General features: G+C 33.9%; 1 protein-coding gene across 11 annotated transcripts in view; it reads left to right on the top strand.

Moving 5' to 3' along the window:
- Positions 1-13,281, top strand: part of ZEB1 (zinc finger E-box binding homeobox 1) — a 273,742-nt gene that overhangs the window by 239,562 nt on the left and 20,899 nt on the right. For all 11 annotated transcript variants that reach the window (XM_036261960.1, XM_036261954.1, XM_036262012.1 and 8 more), the window contains 2 exons: positions 4,063-4,224; positions 10,989-11,191. In XM_036261960.1, the coding sequence (XP_036117853.1) occupies positions 4,063-4,224; positions 10,989-11,191 (365 nt within the window). The remainder of the gene's footprint in view (positions 1-4,062; positions 4,225-10,988; positions 11,192-13,281) is intronic.

Raw genomic sequence — 13,281 nt, 5'->3', positions numbered from 1 at the left:
TAATAAGTAGTTATTAAAGAAAATATTACTGGAAATTAAATGAAAAAACTGAAGTGTGTTTCAATTAGTTCATATATCAATAGTTTAATGATACTCATTTCTAGAAGAAAGGAAGTTTAGCACCGAGGTAACCTTACTCTCCTAAATAAACAGATGAAATACATTTTTGTCATAACTGATTTTCTTAATTCTTCACACATCTTGAAAATTATTTGCAAAGTTATGGTTACACATCAGTAAAAATATTTCTCATGACTAAAATTCAAAGCCACCTAATTTGCTAAAAGATTTGTTTCACAGTCATTAGAATCATTCAGGCCTTCATTTTCTGGGATGTATAGCAAATGGACTAATGATATTTGGTTTTGGATTTTGTTATTCTTTTATCTCCTCAATTAAGGGGACCTTGTTTAATATATTCAGAAATGATTGAGGAAATTAAAATATTGTTAACTTTAGTGACTTCTTCCAATACATTTTTAAAAATTTATCTTTATTGTTGAAAGTATTACAGTTGTTCCTCCTTTTTCCACCCAGTAACACCCTCCTCCCCGCTCCTACTTCCTCCTGCCTTTCCAATACATTTATATATATATATATATATATATATATATTTTTTTTTTTTTAATCTTATCACATGAACTAACTATATTTTTATCAATACCTTACAACTAGAAACTTAGTTTATTCAATATCTGGAATTCTGGCAGAAAAAAAAAGTGCCTCTTCATTTTTCTAATTCAAATAAATGTGTCAATATACATTTTGAGGACAAATATGGAGAGTATTATGCTCAATGAAATAAGCCAGTCAGAGAAAGATAAATACCATATGATTTCACTTATATGTAGAATCTAATGAACAAAATTGAAACAGACCCATAGATACAGAGAACAGAATGGCAACTATCAGAGGGGAGGTATGTTGGGGGATTGAGTCAATAGTATGGTGAGTACCAGAGGGAAAAGGGGGTGGGGCAGGTAGAAGATGGTAAAGGGAGAATAAATGGTGGTGGAAAGAGACTTTACTCTGGGTAGTAAATACACAACACAATATACAGATGATGTTTTTTATAGATTGTACACTTGAAACCGATATAATTTTATTAACCATTGTCACCCCAATAAATTCAATATTTTTTTAAAATTTCCTCTATGAGGAATTTATAAATTATAATAGTGAGGAATATATAAAATATAAATAGATGTATATTTTAAATATAGATTATTCAGCCCAGCTGGTGTGGCTCAGGGTTGAGTATCAATCCATGTACCAAGAGGTCACTGGTTCCATTCCTGGTCAGGGCACATGCCTGCATTGTGGGCTCGATCCTCAGTGGGGAACATGCAGGAGGCAAGCCGATCATTGTTTCCCTCTCGTTGATGTTTCTCTCTCTCTCTTCTCCCTTCCTCTCTCTCTAAAAATAAATAAATATAGATTATTCAAATAGTGACATTAAGATTATTTAGATCTAATCTTTATCAATTATAAAAATATTTGTCTCTAAATGAGTACATTTAGAACCAGTCTGTGCATAGGTAAGCTTTTAACTTATAGATAATGCAAGGTTCATGTTTAAAATACAGACTGTATAATTCTGAAAAGTGTATACTATTTAAAAACTCAATTCCAGCATATGCATGTGTGTGTGTTTTTGTTCTATATGTGTTTATGTATATATAGTTACTAGGATATAGAAAATATAAACATTTTATAAGTGAAGACTTTAATTAAAATAATACTTTGTAATATAACTTGATAAAAATATTTAAGTATCTTGTTAAATCTGCATGAATCTGTAAGAAAGCACATAAAAATACAAGTTTTATTATGAGTTATTTCTAGTTTAACTTGAAAATTTAAAGTTACATTGAAAAGACTCAATGACACTGAATTTACTGCTTTAGCTGTTCAATAATAATTATTGTTTCAGCTAATGACAGATGTTGAGAATGATTTTTGAGAATACTCTTTGCTTTGCTGTCACTAGGCTCCTGAAAAGCATTGTATTTTTTTTTAATTATATGGAATAGAACAGGTGATGTCATTAAAGTAAAATTACTCTCACTCTCTCTGCCTGTTTTATTATATAACTTGATTTCAGAGCTTCCTAATTAGGACTACAGTATCCCCATTTCAGTTGCCTTGGATAGATATCCATGTAAACAGGAAAAACTGGAAGGCTTATCATGGCTTTATGTTGCCTTGACTAAGCAATAAAGAAGGTTTACCTAATCAGTATTCTGAAATTTTTTTCTTTGACAACCTGGAAGATTTCATGCCCCAGGGCAATGCATCATATTATATACTGGGTCCATGGAGGGATATGCCTTTTTTTTTTTTTTCTGTGTAAAGTGGAAGAAAGAGAGAAAAATGAACGTTTAGAATTCTAAGGAAGAGCATATATGGAAGTTGAGGATCTTGAAATAGATTCCCTTAAAACCAACAATATCAGCTTACTTCTTAAAGAGTCTTCACTTACCCCTGGATCTAGTAACCCCAGTTTAGTGACTACTGGCAGTGTATAGAAGATGCTAAATAATTGATAGCTATTGGCTATATTAAGGACAGGGGAAAAGGAATGGCTCACTGTTATTACCATGTCATTGGCTCAGCAGCAGCCACCCTAAGGAGTTCAGTTACTAATACTGTGCAGGATATTTAGCAAGATTGTTTTAATGACTGCTGAACAGAAAAGATGCCCATACATCACCATTTTAATTTGGCCCAATATTAGTCTTGCTGGGAAGTGGTGTTTTACAAATTTAGAATTGAAAAGTCAGTCAGAAGTGCATAAAGAAGTCAGCCAGGAGACATTTGGGAGCCATCCTAACCCATTACAGTTACCACCAGTGTGGAGCAGACAGATGCACTCTCTTCTGTGGAGCCAGTGGGGTTAATGGAGGAAAACCCTGGTGCAGCAGTGCTGTTTAGAAACTCAGCAGCACTCTGGACTACCTTCTCAAGGTGGAAACATTCTATTATCTCTTTTACTTTTTGTAATCCTCACCCAGGGGCATGCTTACTGATTTTTAGAGACAAGGGAAGGGAGAGAAGAGAGAGAAACATTGATCAGTTCCTTCTTGTACACACCCTGACTGGGGATTGAACCCTCAACCTAGGTATGTGCCCTGACTGGGAATCGAACCTGCAGCCTTTCAGTGTATGGAACAACACTGTAACCAACTGAACCACCCAGGCAGGGCCATTCTGTATCTCTTGAACCTTTTTTAACTCATGAAAAAAAATGCCTCTGTCTTACTGCTATAGTTAAACATCATTTAGGCAGAAATAGTGCAAGAATAGCCCAGTTTGTATATGAATACTAGAGGAGACAAGAAGCAATTTTATCGATTTGGTACTTTGACTCTTATTAGAACTCTTTCTAACTATAAATAACTATTAAAGCTATTTTCTAAGAAATCAAAGCTATTTTCTAAGAAATCACATAACTGAACTATATTTCAGAGTGCTTTATATTGAGAATGATTCAGATTTAAGGTACAAGTCTTAAGTAAATGATACAGTTGATTGCTAGGAAAAACTAAGATTTGTGAACTAAGGTTTTCTTTTTTCCTTGTTTTTACATTGACTGAGAAACCAGGAATTCAGCCAATTGTATTAACCTTCTGCATATCTTATTTATCATTAAAATGGAATAGCCGTACAACTCTGAAGCTTAAAGGGAATATTGTGAAAATTTCAAAACTTTTATAACACTTCAAATTTATTTTTAAATGACTTCTTTTTTTTTTCTTTTTTTTTCTTTTTTTTTCTTTTTTTTTTCTTTTTTTTGGTATGTGCCCCTAGCGGGAACCGAACCCAAGACTTTCTGGTCCGCAGGCCAGTGCTCCAACCGCTGAGCCAAACCGGCCAGGGCTTAAATGACTTCTTAATCAAATATAACAGAATGAGTGAATTTAGTTTTTAATATTCAGTAAATATTTTCTGTAAATTTAGAACAATCTAATATTCTATCAAGATAAACAATTCCTCATTTAGAATAACTTAGTAACAACTTGGTGGTGAAATTGGTATTTATAAAGTATGCATTTCTTTTAGTAAAAGATGATGACTGTGACTCAGATGCAGAAAATGAACAAAACCACGATCCTAGTGTTGAAGAGTTCCTGCAACAACAAGACACTGCAGTCATTTACCCTGAGGCACCAGAAGAGGACCAAAGGCAGGGCACACCAGAAGCCAGTGGTCATGATGAAAATGGTAAATGGAACTTCACCATTGTTTTTGTTTTCATCCTTAAAGGATTATTTCTATTATTCTACTCTAGGAACCTACTGTCCTACTATAGGGAACATTTTTGAAAACCAAAACTGATCGAAGGTGGCTATAGAAACTAATTTCTTCAATTAATGGAACATTGTCCATAATAACAGTACAGTATTATATTAGTGGCATCTAATGTAGATAATGGTAATGTCACTGCATAAGAAATGCTTAGAACAGTGCCTGGACGTTGATTTCCATCCACTAACATGGCATCAAGTCGTAGAAGTGGGAACTAGGATAACCCTTACTGCCCAATGATTCTTTTCCACTGTTCTTCTAGCAAGCAAAACATGATTGTCTGGTTCAAAACATCCTAATTTGAAGACAAATGGTTTATCTACCTGCTTTAGTTCACTCTGATATGAACAGCCACTGTATAAAGAGTAACAAAATACAATAATAAAGTGTTCATAATTTCCTAAAAAGAAATAGGCTGTCATCCTGCCCTTCCATGCACTAGAAACAGATGAAAATTGCTTGCTAAGAAATTTTATGCAAGACCTGTACCAAATACTAGGTAGTTACTTAGAATGTTTAAGGATACGTCAAGTTTTAAGATCCTAATCTGGTTTGATTTTCCCACTTTAATGGATATATTTAGTTTACATTCAAATAATCAACTTTTTCTTAAATAATTTTTTTTCCTTTATTGGTTTTAGAAAGAGAAGAAGTGAGAGGGAGAGACAGACAGAGACATAGATGAGAGAGAACATCCACTGGCTGCCTCCTACATGCTCCCCACTGGGGATTGGGCCCACAACCTGGGTATGTGTCCTGACTGGGAATTGAATCGGCAACCTCCTGGTGCATGGGTCATCACTCAGTCACTGAGCCACACCAGCCAAGTCAAATAATCAACATTTTTAAGGCTTTTTTAAAAGAGCAGTTGTGTGTATACAACAAAATTGAGACAGAGAGAGAAATGTCCCATATATCCTTTCTCCCCACACATGCACAGGCCTTTCCCGTTATCAACATAACTCACCAGAATGGTAGTTTTTTTGTTTTGTTTTTTAACCAAGGACAAACTACATTTGCACATCATAATTATTACAAGTTTGTAGTTTACCTTAGGGTTTACTCTTGGTGTTTACATTTGTGGGTTCGGACTAATGTATAATGACATGTATCTATCATTGTAATATACAGAGTAGTTTCAGTGCCCTAAAAATTTTGTTCTCTGCCTATTCATCTTTCCCCCTCTCCTCTACCCCTGAAAACCACTGATTCTATGTCTCCATAGCCTTGTCCTTTCCAGAATGTCATATAATAGAATCATGTAGTATATAGCCTCTTCAAATTGACTTTTTTCACTTAGAAATGGGCATGTAAGATTCTTCCATGGATTTCTGTGGCTTGATAGCTCATTTCTTTTGTGTTGAATAATATTCCATTGTCTGGATGCATCACAATTTATTAATCCCTTCACTTACTGAAGGACACTGTCCATATTTTGGCAACTATGAATAAAACTGCTATAAACACCTGTGTATAGATTTTTGTGTGCACATAGTTTTCAGTTCCTTTTGGTGAATAAGAAGGAGCCCAATTGATGGTTTGTATGGTAAGAATATGTTCAGTTTTATAAGAAACTGCCAAATTGTCTTCCAAAGTGGCTGTACCAGTTTTCATTCCTACCAGCAATGATTGAGATTTCCTATTGCTTCACATCCTTGCCAGTATTTGGTATTGTCAATGTTCTGGATTTTGGCTGTTCTAATAGGTGTGTAGTGGTTTCTTGTTTTAATTTTCATGTCCCTGATGACATGTGATGTGGAGCATCTTTCCATACTTATCTGCCATCCGTATGTCTTCTTTGGTAAGCTATCTGTTAAGGTCTTTGCCCATTTTTAATTGAGCTATTTGATTTTTTTTGTATTGAGTTTTAAGAGTTCTTTGCATATTTTGGATAGCAACCCTTTATCAGCTGGGCTTTTTACAAATATGTTTCCCAATATGTGGCTCATCTTTTTTTTTTTTAATGTTTTTATTGACTTTTTAGAGAGAGAGGAAAGGAGAGAGAGATAGCAACATCCATGTGAGAGAGAAATATCAATCGACTGCCTCCTGAACACCCCCTACTGGAAATTAAGCCCGAAACTCGGGCATGTGCCCTGTCCAGGAATCAAACTGGGACCTCTCAGTCCATGGGACGACGCTCAATCTACTTAGCCACACCAGCCGGGCTGTGGCTGATCTTCTAATTCCCTTGATATTATCTTTCTCAGGGCAGAAGTATTTAATTTTAATGAAATGTAGCTAATCAATTACTTCTTTCATGAATTGTGCCTTTGGTGTTGTGTCTAAAAAGGCATCAACCATATCCAAGCTCATACAGGTTTTCTCCTGTTATCTTCTAGGAATTGTATAGTCTTGCATTTTACAGTTAGGTCAGTGATCCATTTTTTAGTTCAATCTAGTGAATGGTGTGAAGGTCTATGTCTAGATTATTAATTATTTTGTGCATGAGGATATTTGGTTGTTATATTACCATTTGTTGAAAAAACTGTTTTAGCTTTATTGTACTGCCTTTCCCCCTTTGTCAAAGATCTGTTGACTATATTTATGGGGATCTATTTCTGGGCTCTATGTTCTGCTTCATTTATCCATTTGTCTATACCACACTGTCTTGATTTATAGCTTTATAGTAAATCTTGAAGTTGTGTAGTGTCAATCCTTTGACTTTATTCTTCTTAAATCTTGTATTTGCTACTCTGGATCTTTTGGCTCTCCATGTAAACTTTAGTGTGTTTCTAAAGTCCATAAAAAACTTTCTAGAATATTTATTGGGATTGCATTGAATCTATAGATCAAGTTGGGAATAAATGACGTCTTAACAATATTGAATCCCTTTATCCATGAAGTTGGAATATCACTCCATTTATTTAGTTCTTTAATTTTGTTCATCAGGGTTTTGTAGTTTTCTTCATGTAAATCACATACATATTTTTGTTAGATTTATACTTAAGTATTTCAATTTTTGGGTGCTAATGTAAATGGTATTGTATCAATCAACTTCTACATTTTTGAAGGAAATTGAGAAAAATGGTGTAGAAAACAAAATGGATTTTATTGAAAAGAGTCAACTGTGCCTTCCTCAAATCAGGAATAAGCTATGAAAAAGAGAAGAAACTGAAGTTTTACTCCAGAATAGATAGGTTTTTTGTAACTAAATCGGTGACAAAGGAAATAGAAGTAGAGTACTCCAGTTTCCTTCAGTTTGCCAAAAGTTCACATTTATGAACACTGTAGATTATTGCCCCAGGGGACACTGCATTTCATCTTAATGGTTAGTGTTCTGATGATCAGTATTTATATATTTGGAGAATCTACAGTTTTTGTTGTCATAATCCTATAAGGTCCTACTGTTCCCACTTTCATTTCTTGTTTGTTTGTTTTTTCTCTTAAAGAAAATGTATTAACATTTCACCTGTAGAAGCCATAGTTTAAGATAAATATGAAAGGGAAATAGAAACTTTTTAAACCCATGTGTACATGTGTATAATGTTTATGTAACAAAATAGTTTTCAAAAAGCTTCAGTAAAGCCCTGGTGAGTTTGGCTCAGTGGTTAGAGTGTCAGCCTGCGGTCCAGAGAGACCTGGGTTCTGTTCCCTCTAGGGGCACATACCTCCATTGCAGTTTGTCCCCAGTCCTGGTTGGGTCGTGCGGGTGGCAGCCACTCAATGTGTACCTTTCATGTCGATGGATGTTTCTCTCTCTCTCTCTCTCTCTCTCTCTCTCTCTCTCTCTCTTCCTCTCTCTCCTTCCCACTCTATCTGAACAAAAAATAAAAAAAAAAAAGCTTCAGTTAAAAAAAAAACAAAAAAACAATTAAAACTAAAGAATTGTTCCACTGCATAGATCAAATAAGGTTAAACCTTGTAAAGTTCAGTGTTCAAATCAACCCAGTAAAATCCCATATAAATTGGGACCGTAACCATTCTGGTTTGATAAAACATTTGACTTGTAAAATATGTTTTGGCGGGGGCTGGGGGGGTATTTAGTGGTTTCTTTTTTGTTTTTTGGTTAATTCTCGCCTGAGGATATTTTTTCCATTGATTTTTAGAGAGTGGAAGGGAATGAGAGGAGGGTAGAGAGAGAAAGATACATTGATGGGGGAGAGACACATCAATCAGTTGCCTCCCACATATGCCCCAATCAGGGTGGGGATTGAACCACAATCCAGGTATGTACCCTTGACCAGGAATTGAACCTGCAACCTTTTGGTGTACAGGCCGATTAATCACTGAGCTTCACTGGCCACAGCTAGAATATGTTTTTAATTCAGGTATTCCTTACTTTTACATATACAGTATAATTTATATACTGCTAATAAAGTATTTCACAATACTCTATCACACCAGTAGACTCTATTTAAATATAAAAAATTATCTTCAGAAATTCTTAATTTTTTAGCAGATAAAACAAGCCCCCCCTGCACTTCCTAAGTTGTGAATAGGCAAACTATTCCAATAGATTGATTACCATAAAATCTGAATTAGTGGGGAACAAATCAAGATTTTTCAAAGGTTTTACATCAAATAATACTATCAGTCTGAAATGTTATGCTACCTACCAAAGAAGGAGGAAGATACAAAAAATATTTTTAATAAGTGTATTCATGGTCACAGATACATAAAGTAAGTATAGAAAGTTCAAAAAATGATCAGATAAGTTGTTGTTTTAGTAATATTCAATTACTACCTTAAATTTATTATGGGAATTTTAAAAAACATTTTTTTTTACATGACAAGCCATTATTGCTAAAAAGTGATTTTTTAAAAAACAATACAATTATTTTAAAAAATAGAAACAGAAGCTTCACTTAACTTTTAAACCTTCATTCTACAACTTGCTTATTATGTTAAATATGCAGATTTACTTTTCATTGTTTTATGCCAGTGACCTAAAAGAATAAATTCAAATTTTACATGTGTTAGAATATTCAATAGATATTGATTTGTGAAAGTAATTACTTGCTGTTAAAAAATATAAGCAACCAACCATTTTACAATATATAAGCAACCAATCATTTTACAAAATATTAGTATTTTATTAATTGGTTGGATTAATCATGAAGGCAAAATAGAAAATAGAAGATAATGAGAGCAGACAGCTCTGTGACACTGTGAGCAGTTTGAGTTTGAGTGATGAAAATCATTGTGATTGTGGTGCCAATACTGAACACCTACAATGGTGGACTCTGACTTTTGCCATTGTAAATAGAATGGACAAGGCAGTCCGGCAAGGAAAATGTGTCAAATGTTGACTTCCCACTGGCCTGTACAAATAGGAAATTCATACTAGACAAAATTCTAAAAAATTTCCTCATGCAACTAATCTAGTCCCCAAAGAAGTGGGTCATGTTAGAGTCATCACCAACAGAAAACTCTGGTTCCAGTTGCTCTGCTAACAAAAGATGCCATCCTAAACTTTGGGGGTTTTGGTTTTTCTATTTTTAATATTTTAAATAATATATATATATATATATATGTATTTTGATACATATTTTAGCATATTTACCTAGCTTTGTAGAGTTAAGTCTTAGTCTATTATTTGCAGGCTGGTCCTTGAGCAAGATACTTAATTTATATAAATTTGAATTTCAGTAAAGGTTATATATGTTTATGAAGCATTTGGCTATTGTTATGAGATTTTCTTTGGTGGTCTATTTATTTTTCTATAAGAAAATCAAAATGAAGGTAGAGATATTTTCTTTGAAGAAATAAATCAAATGTGGAAAACTACTCTTAGTTAAGTAATATTAATTGACAAAGTAGAATTGCATTTTTAGGATTATCAGATTAGATGGTTCCAAAATGACATATAGTTTATTTGGTGAACCCCAATTTATGCATAATGTCTTTATTTTCTGAAAGCTATTCTATATTTATTTATCCTATAAAATTATACAAAAAAATTGTCAGAGTATTTCAGTAGGGGAAAGAACATAAATAATTATGCATGAGAGTTCTTTATGGGCCAAGCCTAGATCTGGCTCCCACTATTGCTTACCCTCCTCCTGCATTCTTTTGGTCTAAACTCAAGTCATAAGGCTGCCTAACTGCAACAAGTCTTAGACAGCTAGTTTAGCTATGTACTACTTACTCTCTGATGACAGTAAGTGTCATTTTCAAATTTGAAAGAAAGCATTAAGTAAGGAATGATGACTTGTTACCTATAGAGAGATTCTGTTATGATATACAAGTCCATTAATATATATATATGTACAAATCTGTAACCTGCATTCTGATTTTACTTTTGTTTGTTGTTTTTGTCTAATTGATCATACAAAAGAAGAAAAGAATTGGGGTTTTAGTAAAAAAAAATACAGGACCTTAAAGTCAGACAGCACACATTTGAATTCTGACTTCATCATTTACTGACTGTGTGACTTTCAAGTTATTTAATCTTTCTGAGCCTTATGTTTTTACTTTTTTAAAATATAGATGAGTATCATTGTATTGTTTTGAGGATCAACTATAAACTGGGTAACATAGTATCTGGCACATAGCATATGGAAACTCAGTGGTAGCTTTGAAAGTGTATTTTGTAATTTTATTTTTCAATTACAGTTGACATTTCAATATTATTTTATATGAGTTTCAGATATACAGTATAGTGGTTAAACAATTATATAATTTAAAAATATTTTTTGAATTTTTAAAATTTTAAATATGTGATCTTTCTTTTACAGGAACACCAGATGCATTTTCCCAATTACTCACCTGCCCATATTGTGATAGAGGCTATAAACGCTTTACCTCTCTGAAAGAACACATTAAATATCGCCATGAAAAGAACGAAGATAACTTTAGTTGCTCCCTGTGCAGTTACACCTTTGCATACAGAACCCAACTTGAACGTCACATGACATCACATAAATCAGGAAGAGATCAAGTAAGTGAAATGACTGAGTTCACTAGCTCTCCAAATTTTGAAAATTCATCCCTCCATAGACGGCAAGGGTTTTAATATTCTTAAAAGTTAAAAATATGTACCAGACTGTTTTGTCTACAGACTTATAAAAATGAAAATGATTATTTGAATTATCTGGTCATTTCTGAGTTAAAATTACATGTGAACATGATTTTAGAGGTAACTAATTTTTTTTTTTTCAGATAACATCCATTTCATCTCAACTTACTTATTTTACTATATATACTAAACATACTATAAAATATATATATACACTATAACTATAAATATATACTATGACAAATATTTCTCTTATGTTTAGAACTAGGTTTCATAATGCATTGTACTAAAATGTTCAGTGTAGGAAAATAAATATTGGTTACATTAAACCCCATGACTTACTACTGACCAAATTTAAAAGAAAATCAAATAATAATAATTAAGTTCCATTTTTTTTGTTAACCAATGACTATTTATTCTCAGTATAAGCTCCAGTAAATAAGAAAAGTGCTTCCCCTAAGAATCTAAAGTTTAGATTCTAATGCATTTTTATTCTGAAGACTCAATTTTCATATGGTTTATTCTACCTTTATGTCACTTTACCTCAATTTCTAGAGGTATAAACCAAGACTACTCTGTAAGTATAAGTTACATGTAAATTGTTGGCTCTGTACTTAAGGATTAAAGTCAAAGAATCTTGCCATTTATTCTTTTATGAGGTCTTGATAACTATCAATTATAAATCAACTGAATATCTCATTAAATCTAACTTAAAAAATCAAATAAATATTCCACTGCATGGGGTATGTCAAGGCTATCTGTTGTGATTGGGGCACATGTCCATTTTCTTATACCAAAGAAAATAATCTATATAAATGAGTCCCTTTGAACTTTGCCCTAGGAATATATCTAATGTAAGTCGTATATCCCACAGAGAACAAAATAGATCATTTCTAAGATGATGGCCAGATTAAAAAAAATATATATATATGAAAAGAGAATGATAGAACATGGTCAGCTTATCTTCTTAGGACTTGAGCAATGAGGGGTTTGGGGACTGACAAATCAGGAACTATAGAACCAAGATTGCCTTAGATAGGTTAATAGTTCAGTCTCTGAATGAGCACTTGAAATGGGAGACAGTACCAAAACAAGGAGAATACTGATGCAGAGAAGGAACTACTGAAGACAAACACCATCTATTTACCATCTTCCCCTACTACAGTCTTTTTTCTTTTTTTTAAATCCTCACCTGAGGATGATTTTCCATTTATCTTCAGATAGAGTGGGAGGGTGAGAGAGAGAGAGAGAGAGAGAGAGAGAGAGAGAGAGAGAAACATCGATGTTGCCAGACACATTGACTGGCTGCCTCCTCCACAACCCTGACCAGGACTGGGGACGAACCACAACCGAGGTACATGCCCTTGACCAGAATCAAACCCACAATTCTTTGGTGTGCAGGCCGATGCTTCAACCACTGAGCCATACCAGCCAGGGTCCTATTATAGTCTCATTAGGGACAATTCAGACAAGTGCTCTTTCCATCTTAGAGTCCTGATGTAACTACAGTATAGATGGGCCTTGGGAAAAGAGCCTGTTCACATGACAGTTGGGGAGCAGATCCGTCTTGCAATTGCTGCCCCCACCCTCTCATACCAGGGGCCTTTGTCAAATGAAAAGATCTCCAAAGGACAGATAGAGCTAATAATGAAAGCAGGAGATGCCATTGTAAAAGCAAATTGTAAGATCTTTGATGAGCATGAAACCCCCTTTTTGATCATTTCTCTGATGGGTACAAAGGTAGTAGGTGTTATATATGAAGTGTGTGGTCAGACTAAAGTCAGAAGGAGTTGTGATAAATGTGGTGACCAATAAAATGAGGAAGAAAAATAGGGAGGTCTTGGAAACAATTTAGGTTATGAGGCAGCAAACTAAAGGGTAGAAGTATCTAGCATGCTGGTCTTTGAAAATCATGCTACAATTTAAAGGTAAGCATTTTCGTGTCTTATTAATTTATTCATTCAACAAATATTTGAATTGCTATTATGTGTCAGGCCCTGTTCTAGGTGTTA

Source organism: Molossus molossus, unplaced genomic scaffold (genome assembly GCF_014108415.1).
Source record: "Molossus molossus isolate mMolMol1 unplaced genomic scaffold, mMolMol1.p scaffold_m16_p_1, whole genome shotgun sequence".
NCBI classification, from domain to species: Eukaryota; Metazoa; Chordata; class Mammalia; order Chiroptera; family Molossidae; genus Molossus; species Molossus molossus.
Note: the sequence above shows the minus strand (reverse complement) of the source record. Positions and strands in the feature narration are given on the sequence as shown.